The 24230-nt window shown below is 40.5% G+C and overlaps 1 protein-coding gene across 1 annotated transcript in view; it reads right to left on the reverse strand.

Annotated features, from left to right (window-relative positions):
• Positions 1 to 3102: 3102 nt before the first annotated feature.
• LOC149298752 (transmembrane protein 209-like) overlaps positions 3103 to 24230 on the reverse strand; it is a 38268-nt gene continuing 17140 nt past the window's right edge. The window contains exons 2-16 of the mRNA XM_089487079.1: positions 23480 to 23580; positions 15610 to 15736; positions 12128 to 12186; positions 11847 to 11978; positions 11043 to 11284; positions 10094 to 10298; positions 9173 to 9348; positions 8692 to 8763; positions 8168 to 8264; positions 7249 to 7374; positions 6845 to 6942; positions 6016 to 6130; positions 3980 to 4077; positions 3713 to 3786; positions 3103 to 3166 (exon numbers count right to left, since the gene is read on the reverse strand). Of these exons, the coding sequence (XP_089343205.1) occupies positions 3103 to 3166; positions 3713 to 3786; positions 3980 to 4077; positions 6016 to 6130; positions 6845 to 6942; positions 7249 to 7374; positions 8168 to 8264; positions 8692 to 8763; positions 9173 to 9348; positions 10094 to 10298; positions 11043 to 11284; positions 11847 to 11978; positions 12128 to 12186; positions 15610 to 15736; positions 23480 to 23580 (1786 nt within the window). The remainder of the gene's footprint in view (positions 3167 to 3712; positions 3787 to 3979; positions 4078 to 6015; positions 6131 to 6844; positions 6943 to 7248; positions 7375 to 8167; positions 8265 to 8691; positions 8764 to 9172; positions 9349 to 10093; positions 10299 to 11042; positions 11285 to 11846; positions 11979 to 12127; positions 12187 to 15609; positions 15737 to 23479; positions 23581 to 24230) is intronic.

Genomic DNA, 24230 nt, shown 5'->3' on the forward strand with positions numbered 1-24230 from the left:
TTTTAAATGCTGGTATTTTAACTCTGCATGCACATATTTTACCACCAGCATTTTTTCAAAGTTTGCAGTAATATTTTTGTGTGTGTATTTTTCCCACACACACCTACTTTATGTATGAATTTACAGCTCCTGGTATATGCCGCTGTCACACAACACCCCATAATGTGTTCAGCAACATCTCCTGAGTGCAGTGATACCCCACATGCATGGGTGTGTCATTTTTTGGGGGAACTAAAAGGCCACATTTGGTACGTGTGCATTTTTCTAATTGGAAATTAGATGTGTGGCCATCCTTCCCCCCGTGTTAATTGGGACGTTGTTGAACCTGGCCCATTCAATTTACCCCATCAAATCATACATTTTTTTAAAAGTAGACACCCCACGGGCATTTAATATGCCAGTATTTTAACTCTTTCCATGCGAGAATTGTTTTAAGCTAATATGCTAATTTTAGGACTTGCTCACAAAAATATATTTTTTATATATATATATTTTTTTTTTAAAAAAATTTAACATTTTTTTTCAACTTGGAGGTTCCCCTGATAGTGACATCAGTGGGAAATGATTTTTACATTTTACTGTTTTTTACTATTTTTTTCTAATTATTATTAATTTTATTTTATTTTTTAATTTATTTTTACTAATCACACTGTGATTAGAAAGCTGGGCTCCATTGACTTGCATGGTGAATGCAGTACCTGTATTCAACCTGCAAGTGGAGCCAAAGTTCTCTAGATGGTCTGGACCATCTAGCAAACTTTTAAAATTTGTGGTTCCTGTTACAGGACGGCGGCCATCTTCCTTGATGGCGAAGATTGCCGGCAGCTGCGGCTGTGACCGCTCTCCGGAGCGGTCACAGCCCATCAAAAGGTTAGTGTTTGGTGTCGCTGGATGCCTCCTGATCGAGGCATTCCAGCGACACCATTTAAGTTTAGGAGGCGATCGTCGATCGCCTCCTAAACGCTTTTAAAACGGGCGTCCGCCGCCATACAAAGTATGGCGGATGTTGACGCCCCGTGGAGGGGCCAGAGATGGCCCCTTCGTGCCGATCGCGGCGTTGCTGAATGCCTCGAGGTCGAGGCATTCAGCAACGCTTTTTGGGTGCAGAAAGCGATAGTAGATCGCTTTCTGCACCCGTTTAAAGACGTGCCGGTCCTGGCACGTCAATTGTTGTAAAGCACATGCTTTTCCGTGCCGTGCCAGGACCGGCAATTGTCATTAAGGGGTTAAAGAAATATTAACCAAGCCTGTATAGAAAAGAACAAAATAAAACAGGTTGATCTAGTGTATAATATAGACCTTCTATAACCAGTTACACGATCCAGATGACAAATGCTGACCTACAAGAACATCTTGTAGAAGATTAGAAGTTTAAAAGCCAGGATACCCAACTGTTATTAAAGCTGCTTCTACGTTAACTGTGTTAAAGTACAAGCTTACTTGTAAAGATTTAGCGAGGCATGCCTGAAAATCACAATATAGGGTGTTGTTTTTTTTTTTTTTACAATTGCCAAGGTACCAGTATATTCAAGTCGAGCTCCCATTACATAAATAAAAACAGAATACACACAATTTAATGCACAGAGAACACCAAACTATTGTTTTTGTTAATTTTATCCCCATTACACATTTTTGTTTGTTCACATTGTGTTGATGGCATAACTTGTTTGCTCTTAAATAAAGGGGACGTTTGTCAATACAAAGACTGAAAGAAAAATGACTGTTTAAAAAACAAAAAAAAAAAAAAAAAAATTGTTTATTTTAGGTACCACTTGATACAAGCCTCATCTTGAGAGGGAAACATTGCAATAAAAAATACCACTAGCAACAAGTCAACAAACATTAACATTGCTAATTTTTAAGATAACTTTTTTTTTTTTTTTTAGAAAAAAGTCCATTCCCTGAAAACATTACATATATGATATGGCAGAGATAAATAAAACCTGTAAAAAACCATTTGCTTGCAGCACTAAGTGTGCGAATCTGTCTTATAAGAATAAATACAGTTAAATGTATCAGATGTTGAAGTTGGATTTTGTGGCATGATTAAATACCAGGCAAACTGAATGATATCAATTACACGGAGTGATAAATACAAATAATTGGGCAAGTCTTTGTGGAAATTGTTAAGCATTGATGAAATAGTAATTAGAAGATAAACTGATGCTCGAGAAGACAGCATGTAGGGATTACCTTAAAATTTGTGATTATATTCATCCATTATAAGTTAGGAGTAGAGTCACAAAAGCTTTAAAGATCTCAGGTGTCTTCTACAGATACACTACCGTTCACAAGTTTGGGGTCATTTAGCGCTTTCATGGAAAACAAGGACATTTTAAACTGGGATCAGCAAACACAATGTGCCAGTGGAACGCAGGAGTGATGGTTGCTGATAAAGGCCTTCTGTACGCCAATGAAGATACTCCATTAAAAAAAACAAAAAACAAAAAAAAAGCCGTTTCTGGATACAATAGTCATTTAGAACATTAACGTCTACAATGTATTACTGATCTATTCGATGTTATTTTAATAATAAAAAAAAAAACGTTGAGTGAACCCCAAACTTTTGAGCAGTAGCGTATGTGCTAGTCTTGAAAGTTTGTTATTGCGTGAATATGTTGACCCTAGAATGCAATATCTTCTACAAGTTCAAACCAATAACAAGGGAAAAAAACCACACAACTACAAACATAACTTTGAATGAAAGCACAGTTGCAGTTAGTTAAGTATCTTCTGCCAAATGAGTTACAAAGCAATTTTCTGGCATTAAAATTATCTGGGAAAAAAAAAGGTATGCTCTGTGCCATTTTTTCCTCAAACGGCTGGTCACTATACAACATAATGGCCTCGGAAATGTATTCTTCTGGCTTGTCCATAGCACAGGTTATCTAATTGTGAAGAACTTCTCCAGACAAATTTGAAATTAGAAAAAGTCTTTAAAACTACTCATGAGAAACATGTATTTTTCCCAAAATGTCTCTCCAGATCTCCCACCTTAAGAAGAAAAAAAAAAAAATTGTACACAAGGACAAAACCAAAACTCCACTTTAGTGGAGGGGGCAAATAATTTTTAATCTATTTTCAACCAAATGTCAGGTACGTCTATTGTCCGTATTCACCAAATATCCATAAAATATTTACTCCCGATAAACCAAGATTGACTCTCCTAAAAGAAAAAAAAAAAAGCCATTGGTAAACATTACAGAATATAATATGACAAGAACTTTTTTCCGACTTTAACCATGTTTAACCATAATTGCACCCCTCTTTCATGTTAAGTGTACTCACGCATATTAAACAGATAGAGCTTTCTTTTGATTCTATTTTGTATGAATAACCATACAAACCCATCATCAAAACCCAACTGACACTCAAACATCCCCCACCAGTACAGCATCAGCCCCCGTTCATAGGTTTTTATGTTTTCAAGGGAAATATTCCTCTCTAAACACTAAGCAAAGGACATAATGGTACATCGTATCATAAGGCGGTTGATATACATCCGTAATAATGGTACTTTTCTTTAAATACGATTTCATAAAGGCTTTTGAAATTGTTCAAAAAATCAAGGCATGTGACAGAGCAAAAAAAAAACAAACCATTACAAAGAGCTTAATTTTGTGTATTTCTTAACAGATACAGAAGTCTGGTAATCCCAAATTAAAATAGACGCCAAAAGGAAATGTTTAATAAAATACCCTGCTCCACTTACCCAAGCATCCCGGATTCTTTAGTCTTTACGATGTACAGGAACATTAGTAACGTATGGAAGAGGTTGTTTCTTCCCTAGAACATACAAAAAAAACAAACCCAAACAAACATTTAATCAGACACACCAGAACCAATTTCAATATGTTTCTACCAATCCCACACAAAACAAAACATCTTCTCATTGTCAAATATATTCACCTCAAAATGTATTTGCACAAATGGTTTGAGAATAATACAGCCTCATATACATAAATAAAAATCTGATTACCTTTGGCAAGTTGTAAATGTGCTTTAGATACACTAGCTCGTAATGGGGAGGAGTGACGCTGCTCTGATAGATGCAAAACACATTTTCCTTTGAGGTATCTGATGCAAAAAAGAAAAGAAAAAAAATCAGCATAAGTAGACAAATAATGCCTGTTATCACTTGGTACTAATGCAAATATATGTATAAAAACAAACTCACCATCTCGCCGCAAAGGTCAAAAGGAACTAAAAGGTAAACACTATTTGCTCAGAGATGTCCTCATCTCATTTAGTAAATTACCAAACACACGGGGTCCATGTAGGTGACAGCACACAGCATATCGCTAGGTAGGTACACAATATGGGTGTTATAGCTCCCTAAAAACCCACCTTTTCCGAGAAGTGGACAACCCTTGCTCCTAACACTCTCAGCCATCAACCTTATCAAGCCATCTGAATGACCACAACTTCTACAGATCATCCGGGACCCCATCAACTCATCCCCATCCAAGCAGACCTCTCCTATTGTCTCACTTCCCGCTCAACCACCGACTAGATTGTAAGCTTGAAAGAGCAGGGCTCTCTTCTCCTTTTGTACCAGCTTGTTATTGCGTGTGCAATTTTAAATTATGCCACTGATTGTAACAGCTGTTGGTGCTATATAAATAAATGTAATGTAATGTAATGGGTTCCATAACTATACCAAAGACACAAAATAAGCATAAAATACACACCTTCCCAAGAAACATTTTTCTGTTTTTGATACAGTTTGGGTAACTCCTATCACCCTGGTTTAGGGTCACGGTAGTTGTAGTCCATAAGCATGCTTTTTTGTTTTTGTGTGTTTTTAAACGGGGTAGACACTTACAAAAAATGTACCCTGCATGTAATTAGACAATTCACTCTGTACACTGAGAAGGTGATCCAACCGGTCAGTCGCCAGCCTGGATGGACTTTCCAAATACCAATTGCTTCTTACATACAGAGATCAGAGTGTTTGCTTTACAAAGATGCCATCAATGCTAGATTTATATACCGTATTGGCTCGGATATAGGCCACCCCCGTATAAAGGCCGCACCCTAAAAGTTTGGTGCTTTTTTAAAGAAAAAAAACATGCTGCCACTCTGTCCCCCCCCCCCCCCGAGATATGCTGCCACTGTCCCCCCCCCCCGAGATATGCTGCCACTCTGCCCCCCCCCCCCCCGAGTTACCAGAGGAGACTCCCGGGTGTCTTGCGGGGCTGGCGGGGGACATCTACGCAATACGCGTACACAACTTCCGGTGCCGGCACTCAGCTGATGTGCCGGCACCGGAAGTTGTATACGCGTATTGCGTAGATGTCCCCCGCCGGCCCCGCAAGACACCCGGGAGTCTCCTCTGGTAAGTCTTGGGGGCAGAGGTAAAACGCATCGTGCGGACGGTCACCGGCTGCGGCGATGCGGGTAAACAACCTCCGCAGCCGGTGACCATCCGCACGATGCGCTTAGACAACCTCCCGTGCCGGCACCCCCCCCCCACCCCGTGGAAAGTTCTGGCAGGGGAGGCTGTCTGAGCGTATCGGGGAGTAGGATACAGGTCCCCTGCACCGCTGCGGGGGATCTATATCCTAACCCTGCCCGGGACTGCATGTCCTGGGCGTCGGGCGCTAGACCCCGAATATATTCGAGCCAATATGGTATTTCTTAAAATACATAAAACATCTGGTGATTACAGCAGGACAGTGAATACTATTAGATATGCAAGTGGCCCTCTGAGCCAACAATGCAAAGCACATTTCTGATATGTGGTATAATAAACTTTTGTGTTCCTTTCCCTTGGAGTTTAGATTCCCTGGCAGTAATATGCTCAATTTTGTTCATATAGTAAATACGTGGTAGGCAGAGCAAGAGTTAGAGCTCAAGTGCAATGGCTTTCAAGTGGTATGGAAAGGGTGGGGTGAGGTCTCAAAAAATAGCATGACTTTTCCTTTAATATCAAAGTATGTTTTAATACATAAAGTTTGATAACAAACATCACTGTCCATGAACAGGATAAAATTGTTAATGAAACACACAAACCTGGCTTATCAGGTGTCTGGATAAAATGCTGTGAAGTGAAGGTTTTTCCATCAGGATACTTGGGATGAGGAGGCAACCTGGAATCTAGGTATGTGCAGAACATATGCATGATGATCTGTAAAAAACAGCAGACAAAAGAGATCTGTCTGAAAGCTGGGCAGCATGTGTGCTTTAGTCACTAGTCAAATACATTCTTTGAAGATATGTATATAAATTTTTGTTAATTTCCTTAATATCCAAGATCATTTTTACATTACCGATATGTAGATATTGCAAAACACATTTCACAACTGCAAGGAATCCATTAAAACAAATACAGCTATAATCACTATATACTCAGCATAACAAATTGGATTACTCCATATGTATAAATTAGACCTGGTCCAAGAGGTTTGCATTTGCCTTTATAGTTAATACACACACAGCTTGCTGTCCAGGGGTTTTGGTAGCAGTTTAAACTGCTTTGTGTGCCCACTATGTAGGAGGTGAGAGTAGGTTCTCACCCTATTGAGAGTGTGCCTTGACGTGGCGGGTGAGCTTAATTATGCTTTGGCCAATTCATATAACCAAAACCTCTCATTTATATTATGTTTATATATTTGTCGCCAACTTTATTAGAGTGATAAGCGCAGACAGTTTGTTTTTTTGTATTGTCGTCAGGAAAGCTGCCAGATTCAAGAAAATAAGATGCAAAAAAGTTCTAACTTTAAATGGATAATTGGATAATGGAGATGTACTTCAATATGAAAATCACTTTAGGGCTACAAATGCTCAGTTTTTCTTTCTAATAATGGGTATTTAAGTAAGTTTTCTGAGTGGCACAACATACCGCTGAGTCAGTGGGAAGATCTGTGTCCCATTTACGACCTTTAAAGTCTCCTCCTGAATTCCATCGAAAGGCGCTCATACACCCTCCATGGGACAGTTCTGCAAGAAAGTAAATAACGCTTGTAAGAAAAAATAAAAATCCTCTACGAATATATCTTCTATCTGTATTAAAGATTCACATGATTTTTGACACATTTGCATGGTCAAAGAAATACAAACAGCCCACAGTTTTCCAATTCATCTAGTAAACTAAGTGTTATATATTCATTTTGAATGAAAAATTCAACTGTTTTGGAATCAGGTTTCAAAACAAAAACAAGATTAGCGTGTTCCCACTAACTAGTCTAACATATTAAAGCATTAATAAAATTTTCAATCTCACAATAAAACAAAAACCAAAACAACCTTTAATGCGTTCAAAGAGGTACTCTTGATTTGGAGTGATGTCCAGATATTGCACAATGATATTAAACGAGGGAACAAGTGGAGCTTTTAAAAGAGCTGCTTGCTTCAAACTGCCGATGCTAGATTCTAAAAAAGCCAAGAGCACAGATACATTAATATTTTAGTTCACAGTTTAACATAAAAAAGGACTACTAAAAGGTAATGAAGCAACACTCCTGACGAACAGAAAAAAAAAAAAAAATATCACAATCACATTTTTTCTGGGCTTAATATACTTTTTTCCAATATCCAATACTCCTAACAAGCATTATTACTTTTTTGAAAGGCTTGCTCATGTTTAAATATGTAATTCTTTCAGAGATATCACAGTAAAATCATATTGGTGCATACTGCACTGGCAACCTGTGCCAGGTACACCCCAACATTATAGAAACTATACACCTTTATCAGGGAAAAGTACATAGGGGAGTATCTCCTGCCCCAAGTTATAAATATATGCATTGATCAATGTAAAAATTATTTAGGTCACATTTTGTGTTGCTGTGTGTTTCATCGTCTATAAAGATAAACCAAAACAAGCATATCAAGAACAAAAAGTTGTTTGGATTCCAAAAAGCATTTTTTCGAACCTTTCCCTCCGTAAGCGAACATACAATTTGACAGCAAACAAGGACCATTCAGCCCGTCTAGTATACACATTTATTTCTGATCTTACACCAGTCTTTGATCTTGTCTTATATCCAGGATAGCTTTATGCCTATTCCATGCACGTTTAATTCTCTTACTGTATTACCCTCTACAGCTTATGACAGGCTGTTGCCACTTGTATGCATGCCAACATTTCATACCAGTATTACACACAACTTGCCAAGTGGAATTTAACAGTTTTGAGGTTTAGGATGACTATGCTTCCATTTACCTCCGATTTGCAACTCTGGGCAACCTAGTCTTCTCATTTGTATGTTCACGGATTCCATCTCTTGAACCAAAGGAACTAAAATAGTTTCATTAACCCACTACAAAAAGAAATAAGAAGAGTTTTATACTGGATTAAAGTGATTTTTAAAAGTTGTCAATAGTAAAAGTCAGTCTATAGAAAATACAAGACACTCAATATTTTCAAAACCTATGAAAGAAAAAGCAAAACAAACTTGCCAAAGAACTTTTACTAAAATCAATCATTTACAAGAACTCAGATATTCACACGTGTATTTGAAAGTCTCTGTCCAGGAGAGAGACCATCTAAAAATATATAATGCAAAATAAGGGAGAAGGGCGACTAATATTAAAAAATTATATATATATTTCACACACACACACATCTATACATACACTAAAACACTTACACCTTGACATAAGAAAAAAGTGAGCTACCACACATTAAGTGTGATTTATCATCACACATGAAACATTCTGCATGGATTTAATGCAATGTACACCTACATTTCGGAATTTTGCAGTCCACGAATCCATGTGCTCCAGCAGCTGCCGATTCATTGTGACTCTCGCCCAAACCTGCAGTTTAAAAAGGTATTTTAACATCTAGACTGCCACCTATAACAATGCAGCAGAAGCTCCCCTAAAGAGGTAGCCAAAGATGACAGACGTATGGTAATTCTCAGATACGAGGCGGTTCAAGTTGCTGTAACGGCTTTAGGCAATATACTAAATACACACATAGGACCAACATCCATTGCGCACGCACACACACACACGCACACAAAAAAAATAAATCAGATGTTTACATTTTATAATAAAATGTTGTGTATGGAATCAATATACACATTTGTGTATTAATTAGCAAGCAAACTTGAGGCGCGCAATAGTATACATATGCAGATTATTCTATCAATATGTCAAATGTCAGCCGGAATAATAATAATAATAAAAAAAGCATGTTTATTAGTGAATGAGTAAGTTATACCTCTTCTGCTGCTTGTTTGGAGCTTAGGTCTACTTCATCCTTGTGGGTTGATGGAGCCTGGGAACGGCAGGCCAGCTGGTACTGGAACTTCCTGAGAGTGTGCGCATAATCCCCTATAGACCGACTGTAATTCCAAAATGTTGGACTGTTTGCTGGTGAAGTAGAATCAGGACTCCCTACATAAAGCATAGGTAGGTTAGGTTAAAACTCAAAAACAAGGTATCTTGAAATAAACGAAGCGTGGTGAAGGCTTGTACCATTGGAATGCATCAAATTATCCCATTGCCATATCACAAAAAAAAAAAAGTGCCAATTTGCTAGACAGTGTATAGCTGAAAAGAGAGCTGTATTTCATCATCTGTAGTTCTGTCCCGTATAATAAAGTCACATTATAATTAGCTTGCCCTCTGCAGGAAGAATATAATGCCCCCAAACAGCCTTACCCAGAAAGATTGCATATTATAGTACTTTACGAATATGTTTGGCTGAACCCATCTCTCGCACAGAAAATACCAGGGGCACATGTATATAAGGAAGTCTACATAATTCCCCTTCACGCATTTGCAAGTAGGACACCATGATAGCTGAAAGTGCCCTTTAAAGTATCCCTTCCATTAAAGTGCACATAATGGCGCAGTGTCCCTTTAGCAAGGAAAAATGATATATTCATATTTTTCCAGGGCAAGTATAGGTCTCTATGATATTACTTTGGCGTACAAGTTCATAATATAGGTCATGGGTCTTCCAACCTGTGGCAGGACTACAGGTTGGAAGCCCCTGATATAGGTGCACCTGGAGAAAACTGGAGCCACCGCACCCTGGGTATCTATGAAGCCAGCACTAACCTGCTGACAAGGCTTAAACCAGTAATGGTGAATGAAACACAGTAAACCAACGTAGCTGTAAAATCTAGCTTAATACCTATCTGAGTGCGCTGCAGCTTTTCCTCTTCAATTCGTAGAAACGTGCCCAGTATCTTAAGATCTGTCATATAGTCATCCTGTCTTGTAGGTGAGCTGTAGGCAGATGGTGAAGAACGGAATCGAGACCTCAGCCCACTACTATCCACTGGGCCAAGACTGCTTGGATTCTGTGGTGAACCAGGAGTTGGACTGAAACTTTGCATCTAAAATCATTTTGCAAAGAAAAGGTAAAATGAGGTTCCATGAAGACTAACCAAGATTTAACCGTTTGAGAGGAAAAAATACATTTTACATCACTCTACTGCAGCATATGGTAAGACTTGTGGAATCTATAGGAGCCTTGATGTGTTGCCGACTAGGTCAAAATAAAATTATATTTTACAGTTAAACAATCAAACACCCATAGGAAAATGGATATGTAAATATACACGCAGCGCCTACTATTTACTACAACTTAACTTAGTATATTAACACTTAACCACTTTAATAGTACATAGAAATAAGAATGTTTTCTTCCCAATTAGATACAGTATATTAGAGACTGAAGAGATCATTGAAATTTCATACAGGCCATCCCCCCAAAAGGGATTTAATGTATCTTCCTTTTACTAAATAGGCCAAAGCCATTGTAAGTGCTAATATTTTGGTCTACAAAGTTACACAGTTATACGATAGAACATACAAAAAACTACTGAAGAAAAAAAAACTAAAGTTAAAAGGTTTCTTTATTCCTCTATGTTAACGCTTGAATGTTGTGTATTTCTACATTATCCCAAGCACTTAGACATTGAGAAAGTATACAGTTTAAGAGGGAACAAGATCTACATTTATAAAGTTATTAACATTAAACTCTAATGTAATGAATTCACACTTTACCCTGCTAGAAGAATGAGGGAGCTTAAAATATACACAATAACTGGCATTTTGGCAAAAAGCTAGATACTCACCTTAGAGAAGCTGCTGCTTGGCGAATACGCTATAGCTGAATTAAAAGAACTCCCACTGCTTGGTAATAAGGCCTGCATTTGAGGGCTGTATCCACTCATGCAGCTGCTGGAGAACTTTGGACCGGCACTGGGTGACCTGGATGGACTATAGCTCAACACGCTCTGCCCTTGCATACTGGGTGACGGAGTAGACGTTGAAACATTGCTTTTTACAACATCTTGAGGAGGAGTGGATTGTACACCTGAAACAAGACCAAATTTTTACAGTTCTCACATAATAGGCCTTTTTCAATGATATATTTTATTTAGCCCACACTGTGGATACATATTATACAATTTAAGCAGCAAGTTCAATGGTTCATCCACTGTAATATATTTTAATGATTTCTTGAACTAGAGACGCTGACAGTGCCTTACACAGCAGAAATACTGTTGTCACATTCAAAAAGAAATCTGAACAAGTTTACAATTACAGGTGTTTTAAAAATTTATGAGACGTCTCCGTGGTACTTTTATGATACCTAAAAGATGGATTTTGTTTCCTAATAAAAAGGGAAACAGTTTGAAATGGTTTGGCCATTGACACTATCGACACCTGATTATAAGTCTCATCGGTCAGACAAAAATACACGCACTGATCTCTCACTCCCAGACACAAAAAGCCAAAATGAGTATTCAGGTACATGGTAAATATAGCATTTTTATGTTGAACTACTTAGCATTCCTATAATATTAATGACATTTAGTCTGTTGCTAAAACAGACTGCCATGAATTGCTGACTTTTGGGTTTTCAATATACTTACAGGTGTTTGGTACTCCAAGAAGCTTTTGCTGAAATGGACTCAGAGCAAGGCTTGGTGAAGTCATTGTGTATTTGAAATATCGCCAAAAATCAAACAGCGCATTTATACTAAAGAGAAATGCAAAGGCTAATTCTGGAACACAAAAAAGGGAGGGAATGTTAAATCATCTGAAGTATAAAAGTTAGTACAAAAACACAAACACACAAACATACAGACATGAAAGACAATATAAAAACCTTTTCTTTTCAGGTGTAATGATAATTAATCTGTGGATAACTTACCAATATACCATAAGGGCCAGTCTGGAATGTTATAGTACGTACTTATCATTTTACCAGTCCTGCAGATGGGGGGAAAAGTACAAAAAAAATATGTAGTTTGTAATTATTTTATGGAGGAATCAAAACACTCTTAAATGGACATTTCAGCCATCATACACATTCTAATCATGGGATAGCTGAGGGGTCTCTTTAAACTCTACATGTGGTCCCCATTGTAATTGCATAAGGTAAACTCTGCCTATGCCCATTTCCCATGCTTAAGATGTGTCGCACACACACACACACACACACACAGTGGTGACCCTCAGAAAAAGCTTCCATTGATTTCAAGGACCAAAAATGCTTTTTTTTTATCTTTTAACCCCTTGGCTGCTAAGAAATTTCCCACCCTGGTGCTAAGCTGGTTTTCGGCATTTTGGTGCATCTCTCGTTTAAACCGTTTAGAAGTACACTTCTTGGGAATAAACTTTACAAACCACATATTGGTTTTTTCAGCACACCCAGCAGATTCCAAATATACCATTTTTATATGTGTATGTCTCATTAGATTTGCAAAATAAAGCCAAAAATGGGAAAAGTATTTTTTCACTTCCGACTCAATAAAAAATAGTTTGTAATTTTATTTTTCTAAACTCTAATATCAAAAGCTGTGTAGCTAAATATTTGTAGTAGGTAACCGGTCTAAAATAAACAGAAATTGAGAACAGTAGACTGTGTTTTTCTAATATTTTATTGCTAAAAGTAAAATTTACTAGACTATCACAAAAGACATCTTTAAATTTAATGCGTGGCTGCCGTCAATTAAACAGCTCTAGCTGCCCGGGATGTTAAAATATGCCAACAAAACTGTATATTTTTAGAAACTACACCCCCAGCCGCAGCAAATGAGGTATTTGTATCACAAATCTGACGCGCACAACAAATAAGTGAATATCACACTTATAAAAATAAAAATTAAATTAAAAGCGACAAGTTCATTTATGTCTTGCGCACTCCAGTCTTGTGCTACTAATACATGCAGCCCCTCATTTGATGCGTCAAGGGGTGTAGTTTAATATAATATCGTATTGGCTCGGATATAGGCCGCACACAAATATAGGCCGCACCCTAAAAGTTAGGTGCTTTTCTAAGGAAAAAATTTTCTAAACGTAGAATAGATAAGCTGCCACTCTGCCCCCCACCCGATATATATACTGCCACTCTGCCCCCCACCCGATATATATACTGCCACTCTGCCCCCCACCCGATATATATACTGCCACTCTGCCCCCCACCCGATATATATACTGCCACTCTGCCCCCCACCCGATATATATACTGCCACTCTGCCCCCCACCCGATATATATACTGCCACTCTGCCCCCCACCCGATACATATACTGCCACTCTGCCCCCCACCCGATACATATACTGCCACTCTGCCCCCCACCCGATATATATACTGCCACTCTGCCCCCCCACGACTTACCAAAGAAGACTCCTGTGTGTCTTGCGGGGCCGGCAGGGGACACCTACGCAATACGCGTAGACAACTTCCGGTGCCGGCACGGGAGATTGTCTAAGCGCATTGTGTAGACGTTCACCGGCTGCAGCGATGAGCGTAAACGACCTCCCGCTGCCGGCACCTCTGCACGATGTGCTTTAACAATTTCCCTTGCCGGGACACCCCCCCGTGGGAATTCCCAGCAAGGGAGATTGTTAAAGCACACCGAGCAGACGTGCCAGCAGCGGAGGTCGTTCACGCTCATCGTCGCAGCCGGTAAACGTCTGCAGGATGCGCTTAGACAATCTCCCGTGCCGGCACCCCCCCGTGGAAAGTGCTGGCAGGGGAGGCTGTCTGAGCGTATCGGAGAGTAGGATGCAGGTCCCCTGCACCGCTGCGGGGGATCTGTATCCTAACCCTGCTGCCTGCCTGGCGCCCGGAACTGCATGTCCCGGGCGTCGGGCGCTAGACCCCGCATATAGGCCGCACCCCCACTTTAAAGACTTAAAGTGGGGGAAAAAAGTGCAGCCTATATTCGAGCCAATACGGTATAATATATATATATATATATATACACACACACTTTATGTACCATAATTTAACTTTCCAGCTGTCTAAATGCAGCCATCCCCCCATAATGTTAAAAGACAATTTTTTAACAAGATTCTCAAATCTGCCATATCTGAAGTTAAAGTGGTCTAGATATCTGGGAAGTTAAATTAGGGTACATAAAGTACACATTTCAAGAAACTACACCCCTTGGAGCTTCAAATGAGGGGTTACATGTATTTCTAGGACAAAAGTTGAGTGCACAAATAATGATGGAATATGTCGCTTTGGCTAGAAAATATGTTTTTTCTAACCATAACGACATGTTCATTTGAGTCTTGCGCACTCCAGGTTTGTACTAGAAACACATGCGTCAAGGTCTGTAGTTTTTGCAAATGTGTACTTTTTGTGCCATAATTTAACTTCTTACGTGAGTAGTAATGCCACGTCAAGGCTTCAACCCTAATTACTGACCATTCACACGCCTTTCATATCTCCATTCACTCGCAGAAGCACACACCTTTCCTTCCATACATTCACTCACTGAAGCGCACACACCATTCTTCCCCCTTACAATCCCAAAGAAATTATGGTAAAGGGATAAAAAAATAAAAAAATCAAAAAAACATCACTTTTACAGCAAAAATAAGTTGCCGTAAAAATGCAAGGAGCTCCAAGGATGAGACGGTTACTCACATACCGCACAGGCTAAATAGCTGAATTTAATATTTACAGTTCATCAGGATTTCAAAAATTGCCGCCCTCTACCATTGGCTACAATTTAGTATCGGCCATTTTTAAAAAGGGAATGTGACTTTTCATAGCTATATGATCGCTGTGGTAACATTGTCTACCACAGTGATCATTTAGCTAGAATACTTTAACTTTTTATTTTTATTTTTTTTAAAGTTAAACTAGTTAATGTTTAGATAATTTAATTTAGGGGTCTCTAGGCAATTTTGATCTTTATCTTCGTTTAGAGATCCCCAAATCATTTTTTTTACTTTTTTTCGTAAATTTTTATTTTTTTAACTTAATATTTTTTATTCTTTTTTAACAAGCATTAAAGGCCTTTCCAATGGTATATGTTGAGGGTCATGCCCCCATACCGCTTTAACTGACAATTGTCAGTTATTAATAAAGTTGCGCAGTGACATTATCGCGTCATTGCGCGTGCCGTCACCGGCCGGATCGGGTGGCCCCGGTGATGCCCTTCAGTGTGAGGGGCAGATGGTGATCCACAGACCTCCATCAAGGTAGGGTAGTGCTAGCAACGGCATGGTGCCGTCGTTGGCAGTCAAGAGGTTAAAGAATGCTTATTAAAAGACTAATAAGCATTCTTTGATGAGGCGTAAGGAACATTAAAGTGTCCCTTTTAGCAGTCACTTCTTACAGAGCTAAAATAAATAATGAACTTTGACACAATTATTATTTTTACAAATAAACTCACATTTCTGAGTAAACCATCCCTGCCAATGACACATTCAGCAGACCCCAGGCCAAAATCACTCTCTTGTCATTTGCTTCTTTGCTCATCTTTATGGTTTGATCAATGAAGGACATGTTCGGATTCTGCTCTTCTGACTTCATTTCTAAAACAGAAATGGGGAGAAAAGTCACAAAAGAAAACATAGAGGACCACGTATTTCAGCCCTTATTACTTATACTATTCCTCCTAAAATACGCCAACATTCTGTTCTATGTACGCGTGCTTACCCATCGCTCATTTAAAAACATACTCTGATCACGCACTCTATAGCACGCCTGAGACTCAAGTTTCAGTGTCAGAAAGAATGTCCAAACTATACAAGGGCTCACTATTAGTAGCATTAACATTGAGTGACTGCTCCAGCAGGCCCTGCTGCTCTAAATTACACACTACCTGCTTTATGTATAAACAGAACTCATGGCGCAAAGTAATAAAAGTGATAACTGCTCCATAGAAACCAAGATAATGTTTCTCACGACTGGTGCAGAAGTGAAGCGAGATCACGTCAGATATCCAATTGGTCACCATGGTGATTGCACATGGACATCTAGTTGCACTGCTGTATAAGCAAGCCGAGGCACCAGAGCTACATGATAAATATGCCGACAACATTTTGGGGAATTCACACACAAGTATTTAATAAAATAAAATAAAAATACCTGGCCACAGATGAAATAAAACGCAGTGACAGGGAAATTACTTCAAGGTTATAGTAACTCTACCATTGCCGAGCCCTGTGAGACAGTTTCTGCTTTTCTGTGGCCCCCCCCAATATCCCCAGTCTCAATTCACGTCCGGCCTAGACACGCGCCAACGGCTCTCGCCAGCACGGAAATGCCTCTTTCCTACTTCCGGGAGCGTTCCAAGCCTCGCTCTGACAGACCGCTCATAAATGCAGGCAGGTGACCAGGCGGGTCGCTGTTTCCACATGATATAGCTGTATGTACTAGTTTCTAGCTCTGCTCAAGAGAAGAAGAAGAAGAAGAAGAAGAAGAAGAAGAAGAAGAAGAAGAAGAAGGAGAAGGAGGAGGAGGAGGAGGAGGAGGAGGAAGAAGAAGAAGAAGGAAGGAGGAGGAAGGAGGAAGCTGTCTGGGTGTGATGGGAGTGAGGTGTAATGTGTAATAGCTGGGTGTGATAGGCCTGATTCGTGATGCCTGTGTGTGATAGGAGTGAGTTGTGATGTGTGGTGGCTGGGTGTGATAGGAGTGAATTGTGATGTGTGGTGGCTGGGTGTGATAAGAGAGTTGTGCTGTGTGGGGCTCCCTGCCGGCGACCAATAGAGGCGCTATAAAAATAAAATATATTCATTATTATTATTATTATTATTATCATACATATACACACACTAGATAAAAATATGCGATATATAAATGTGTTTTTCTATTATATTTTAAGACAGTTTATATAGTAATAGGTTATATATCAGTAAAGTAAAATACGGTCTGGCAGCCCCACACAAACTGCACGCCTGTGGCTTTCAACACGTCAGGGTCCTGGGAGCCCCAGGAAGAATCAGTAGCTGGATCCGGAGATACGGTAATAACCGGGATTAACGGGTCTCCTGTTGGTGATCAGTAACCCTGATCAATAATCATGCAACTGGGTGAGCTTCATAACCCCCAAACAAGTGCTGTGGGTTTCAACTCCTATCAGCCTCAGCCAGGAACCTGACATAATATGTATGTATATAATTATATACACTTTTTTATGAGCTGGACATGCGCGGCTCCCTTTCAGCGGCAGGGTTGGGGGTAAATCCGTTTATATGTTTGGCCCACTCTGCGTTTTGCGTGTTTTTTCCGCATTGGCAACGCCCATTTACATTATTATTTACATTACATTATACAATTATTAATATTTAAAATAATAATTATGTTTAATAATAATAATATGTTAATATTATTTTTACACATTTCAATTATTATTTATTATAGTAACATATTTAATAATAATAACAACAATTAAATCATTATCCTAATAAAATTGCCAATATATCAAATGGATGGAAGAACGTTGAACAAAAATGTGTTAGAATTTTGTTGTAAATGTAATAATTTACTCAATAATAATAATATTTAGTAAATCATTACATTCACAACAGACTTTTATTGTGAAATATGTCATTTTTTTCTTCTTTTAAAAAAAAATAAAATATACAGAAACAATAAAAAATGATCCGCATCCAATAAAATAACACAGTTTACTGCATTGATGTGGTTGGAGGGGACTACCTTACATGATTCCCAATGCCCATGGGGGACTGTGGGGCAGTTACGCGGGGCTGGTGAGAGGTATGCAGCCTGTTTCATTGGCTAGGATTTTCTGTGTGTAAATGTCTTGGAACAGGTAAGGGCTTCATTGAGATCGGCGTGTAGTGGATTCCTGGACCTTCACCTGTTAACCCCGTCTTTCGGTTGGCATCAGAGTATTCCCTGCTGGGATCTGACGAAGGAGAACCAGGAGGTGGACGTCGGTGGCCACCCACCTCCATTCTCAGTCTTCTACGGCAGCTCTGGCAAGAAGATCAGCTCAGAAGTGGTGGGGAACGTCATGGAGATGTATTCTTCCTGGCTGGAACAAACTCGCAATTTCACCCACGCCAGCTGCAACCCAAAAGCCAGTGTCGGGGCTTCATACAACAGGAAATCGCTCTCAGAGCTAAGGAATGGGATTCGGGGGCCGTAGGGACAACACTGGCTTTGTGGAGTGGCCTACTGAAACTTGGAGAACGGGGCTCTCTGTCCTGTTGGAAAATACATGGTCCTCCCGGGTCTGGATTGAACTTTCCCTGGGTGAGTTTCGGGCTGTGGCCCCCAATGAGGGTGAGGGCCACCTGTGCTGACTCTATATTCCAGTTCTTGTAGATATCATGTGACTAAATGCATGAAACACTAAGTTATTATATCACACAAAAGCAGGCCCGACTATGGAGCCGAGTGGGGCAACCACTCCAGGCGGCACTTAAAGCGAGAGAGAAAGGGGCGCCGAGTGGTTTTCACTTACCAAGCTGTCAGTACCCGCCCGGTGCCCCTCTCTCTCTCCTCTGCGGCGAGTCTCCCTGTTCGGTCTCGGTGCCGGCTTGTAATGCTGAGCATTACAAGCCTGCACCGAGACCGAACAGGGAGACTCGCCGCAGGACCGCTGAAAGGCAAGCACGGGGGGGGGGGGTAGATAAGGTGGGGGGGCGGCATTTTAAAATTCCCCCAGGCGGCATTTTGCCTTGGGCCGGCCCTGGCTATTGCCATAGAAGATGAAAACAATGTGATCAGACCTTCAGTGTCAAATATGTAATATATGATCGACCAACTGCTTTGGTGGTAGATGACATGGGGTTCAAACTGGGCTGGGGGAGGGGGCTGGCTAGCGATGGGGATGGGGGGAACTGAGCCCAGCAGGTGCATGGCCAGACCCAGGAGGGATGTGGTTGGGGAGAGGAACACCGCCCACCTTACCTAAAGAGCCAACCAAAGGTTTAACATTCTCCCCCTGCTCCCCATATAGATAGTGAGAAGAAGGGAGAGGGGGTAGATAGCGAGAAATGGGGGAGAGGGGGTAGATGGTGAGAAAGGGGGTAGTAAGAATATTGAAATTGAGTGAGAGAAAAAATGAATTCGTGTGTGGATAAATTCTGTGCATGAGGGAGAGAATGAATTGATTTTAAAGGCAAAGATGGCACAATCAGGGTGCTTGAGCCTTGGGGACCAAGATGGCGCAGGCAGGGTGTTTATGGGACAAAGATGGCATAGGACGGACTGTCTGGGGACAAAGTTGACTGATGCTGGGCTGTTTGGGGACAAAGATGTTAAGTCTTAAGTGTGTTATCTAGGTGCTGGTCAGGTTCTATGTGGGCAGTGTGGACCCCAGGGCTGGCTTTGGGGTGTACAACCTGTGATCTATGTCTGTTATTTAGGGGGTTTTATCTAAACCTTTATTGCTGAGTTCTGCAGTGTTGTTTTCATGTGTTTATTTCATCTATACTATCAGTGCTGAGTTTACATGTGATTTCCAGTTGATCTATACCTGCCATGCTGGGCTTGTATGATCTGTATCTATACCTGCAATGCTATGTTTCCATACATTATTATTGTATACCTGCAAATACAGGATTTGTTTGTCTGATTCTATGCCTTCAGTGTTGAGTTTGCATGTGAATTTCAATTAATCTACCCATCCAAAGCTGGGTTTATGTGTTAATGTGTTGATCTATCCCTGCTATGCGATGTTTCCATAAATTATTTATGTACGTAGTTATCTAGGTTTGTATGTCTTATTCAGTTGATCTATACATGCAAGTGCTGTTTTATGTGTTGTTTATTTGATCTATACCTATTTTGTGGTACAGGAGCAGAGGGAGTGATTGCATGCTAGGGAGCGTGGAGCAGGGCCCAAAGAATTGCTTGCTTAGGGTCCAATTTTTTAATATAAAATGTGTTGGCAGCAGGGTCTAATATTAATAAATATCGGCAACATGGGCTAATATTAAAGAAACTGCACAGTTCAGCTGTTATTTTGAAGTCATATTTCAATCATAGTCTTTACTTCAAAGAGATAAAAGACATATTATGTAGTTAAAAATGCATGTCTAACGCATATATATATATATATATATATATATATGCACACACACACACCTCTGCGTGTGATCTCATGGGCATCATATTGTGTCCCTGAATGGCAGAAATAAAATGTGGTCACTCTAGTCTGTATGTGTAAACGTGTGTGGGTTACAAGGTGAAGGGACAAGGGCCTGCTGTAGCCACTTGGCTTTAAATGTATACACATACATCGGATGTGACACTTTTTGTTACATTGTTGTGCGTCTTTTTCATTGACTCTTTTAGACGCTGTCTTGGTTTATACATTTTCACTCATTTTTAAATCTGTTATGCTTTTGTAAACAACCCACTATAAACATTTGTATCATTTTTTTAAGCGATAAAGAATAAAAAATAAATAATAATATTGTCAAGTCATTTGTATAGCTCCATCATAATCCACAGCGCTGTACAACGAGTAAAGCGCACATAACAAGTAGTGCATCACTTACAGAGACAAAAGGCGAGGACGGCCCTGCTCCAAGGAGCTCACAATCTACAAGGAAACCAGCAGACCTTAAAAAGTGTGGGTTTTTTTAAAGGGGTGTGTGGGGGGGGGGGTAATTTTCAGTTTCGGCCAAGTGAATGCTGAATTTTCAGTTTCAGTCCAGAATTTTCATTTCGGTGCATCTCTACTATATTCTAAGCAAGACACTGGAGTGGTAGGCCTACATGACATCAATGTTTGGCTTACTATATAGTGACAGGGGTTATGCTGCTTTATTGTCAATGTCTGGCTCAATGTATACTGATAGGTGTTACGCTGTACCATCGTCAATGTGTGCCTCAGTATATAGTAAGAGGTGTTATGCTGTACCACCTGTATATACTGTATACAGTAATAACCCTCAGCGCTGTATAAAGTAATAACCCTCAGCGCTGTATACAGTAATATAACCCCCAGGGCTGTATACAGTAATATACCCACAGAGCGTTATACAGTTATATAACCCCCAGGATTGTATTCAGTAATATAACCCCCAGCACTGTATACAGTAAAAACCCCTGTGCTGTATACAGTAATAACCTTTCAGCGCTGTATACAGTAATAACCTCCCAGCGCTGTGTTCAGTAATAACCCCCAGCGCTGTATACAGTACTAACTTTCCAGCGCTGTATACAGTAATATAACCCCCAGTGCTGTATACAGTAATACCGTATTTTCCCGAATATAGGCCGCACCCCCCCCCCCACTTTAAGTCTTTAAAGTGGGGGTGTGGCATATATTCGGGGTTAAGCGCAGGAATGCGCAATTCAAATCGCCCGACGCCTGGGACATGCAGTTCCGGGCGCCGGGCAGGCAGCATGGTTAGGATACAGATCCCCCGCAGCGGTGCAGGGGACCTGGATTCTACTCTCCGATAAGCTCAGACAGCCTCCCCTGCCAGCACTTTCCACGGGGGGAGTGCCGGCACAGGAGATTGTCTAAGCGCATCGCGCAGACGTTCACCGGCTGCAGCTGGTGAACGTCCGCACGATGTGTTTTACCTCTGAGTGCCGGCACCGGAAGTTGTATACGCATATTACGTAGATGTCCCCCGCCGGGCCCCACAAGACACCCGGGAGTCTGCTCTGGTAAGTCGAGGGGGACGGGGGCAGAGTGGCAGCATATTTCGAGGGGGACGGGGACAGAGTGGCAGCATATTTCGAGGGGGACGGGGACAGAGTGGCAGCATATCTCGAGGGGGACGGGGACAGAGTGGCAGCATATCTCGGGGGTGGGGGGACAGAGTGGAAGCATATCTCGGGGGGGAGGACAGAGTGGCAGCATAATAATACAAGTTTATTATATAATCATTTTTTTTCTATACAATCGACCATAAAGCAGGTCGAGATGGGGCCACCTCTGGACTCACAAAGAGTCATTCTCCAGCCCGCAGGAAAGGAAAAACCCCAGCGTTGGAGGAAACCTTTAGAGAAGCCATGGCTGGAAGAATTGCCCTTCCCTCTGGGCATTAAGAGGCTAATTCTATCTTGTGGATGGGGAAAAATGAAATTCAAAATAAAATACAAATAATTGATCATAAACGTTGATCTGCGGGTTACAATCTTCAGACCTCTGCTGGGACCCCGACACTCTGCGAATCTCTTTGCCGGACAGCCGACACTCCGCAGATCACTTTGTCAGGCAGCCAGCAGTTTTGACGTTTCTTCAGACTTCTTTGCTGCAGTACATGGAGATGCTCCAGAGTGACGGCTTCGCTCCTGTATGGAGATCTGTGCATCTTCTGTTATGACATCACAATGGAGAAAAAAAATAAAAAAAACTTTATTTACACACACATTTACACAAAACATTGCAGATTTTATAACAGGAACTGGGCATGAAAATGAATAAATGCAATATGAATGATATAATGTAAAGGGACATATAGCAATACAATTCCTGTCCGTTGTGTGATATGTTTCTGGGTAATGAATGCTGCATGTTGTCACGTAGCAGGGAAGTGTCTTTTTCAATAACGGGTGCTTAGCAGTGACAGGGGTGGAATATGGCGCCGATCCTTCAAGTATAAAAAAAGTGTCACCGGGTGCAAGTACAATCCTGGTTGCATTTAATGCGAAGCAAAAGGGGCCTCGGGTGCAGTTAATATAGAAACATAGAAACATAGAAAGTGACGGCAGATAAGAACCAGTAGGCCCATCCAGTCTGCCCAACCTCTGAGTACTTTCCTTTAGTACTTGGCCTTATCCTATATCTAGCTTGGCCTTATGCCTATCCCATGCTTGCTTAAATGACTTTACTGTATTAACATCTACCACTTCTGCTGGAAGGCTATTCCATGCGTCCACTACCCTTTCCGTAAAGTAATATTTTCTGATGTTACCATTAAACCTTTGCCCCTCTAGTTTATGGTTGTGTCCTCTTGTTGTGGTAGTATTTCTCCTTTTAAATAAACTATCTTCCTTTACCTTGTTGATTCCCTTTAAGTATTTAAATGTTTCTATCATATCCCCCCTGTCCCGTCTTTTTTCCAGGCTATATAGATTAAGATCCTTTAACCTGTCCTGGTAGGGTTTATCTTGTAATCCATAAACCATTTTAGTAGCCCTTCTCTGCGCTTTCTCCAACATTTCTATATCCTTCTGGAGATACGGTCTCCAGTACTGTACACAATACTCCAAGTGAGGTCTCACCAGTGATCTGTACAACGGCATGAGCACTTCCCTCTTTCTACTGCTAATACCTCTCGCTATACAACCAAGCATTCTGCTAGCATTACCCGCTGCTCTACTACCTTGTCTGCCTACCTTTAAATCCTCAGAAATAATTACCCCTAAATCCCTTTCCTCACACGTTGAGGTTAGGACAGTATCAAATATTCTATACTCTGCCCTTGGGTTTTTATGCCCCAGGTGCATTACATTGCATTTATCCACATTAAATGCCAATTGCCACAGCTCTGACCATTTTTCCATTTTTCCTAGATCCTTTGCCATTTGGCTTCTTCCTCCAGGAACATCAACCCTGTTGCAAATTTTTGTATCGTCAGCAAATAAACATACCTTTCCCTCAAGACCATCTGCAATATCACTACTAAAAATATTAAAGAGAATGGGTCCAAGTAGAGATCCCTGAGGTATCCCACTGGTAACAAGACCTTGTTCTGAATATACGCCATTGACTACAACCCTCTGTTGTCTGTCACTCAGCCACTCCTTAATCCATTCAACAACATTGGGATCTAAACCCAGAGATTGCAGTTTATTTATAAGTCTTCTATGTGGCACAGTGTCAAAGGCCTTAGTGAAATCCAGATACGCAATGTCTACTGCACCACCTTGATCAATTACTTTAGTCACCCAATCAAAGAAATCAATAAGATTTGTTTGCCATGATCTTCCTGAGGAAAACACATGTTGTTTTTGATCTTGAAACCCATGTGACTTCAGATGTTCAACAATCCTTTCCTTTAACATTGTTTCCATTAATTTCCCCACTACAGATGTAAGACTAACCTGTAGTTGCTCGACTCCTCCCTACTG

Source organism: Sceloporus occidentalis, unplaced genomic scaffold, assembly GCF_023333645.1.
Source record: "Sceloporus occidentalis isolate IW3139 unplaced genomic scaffold, rSceOcc1.0.p SCAF_31, whole genome shotgun sequence".
NCBI classification, from domain to species: domain Eukaryota; kingdom Metazoa; phylum Chordata; class Lepidosauria; order Squamata; family Phrynosomatidae; genus Sceloporus; species Sceloporus occidentalis.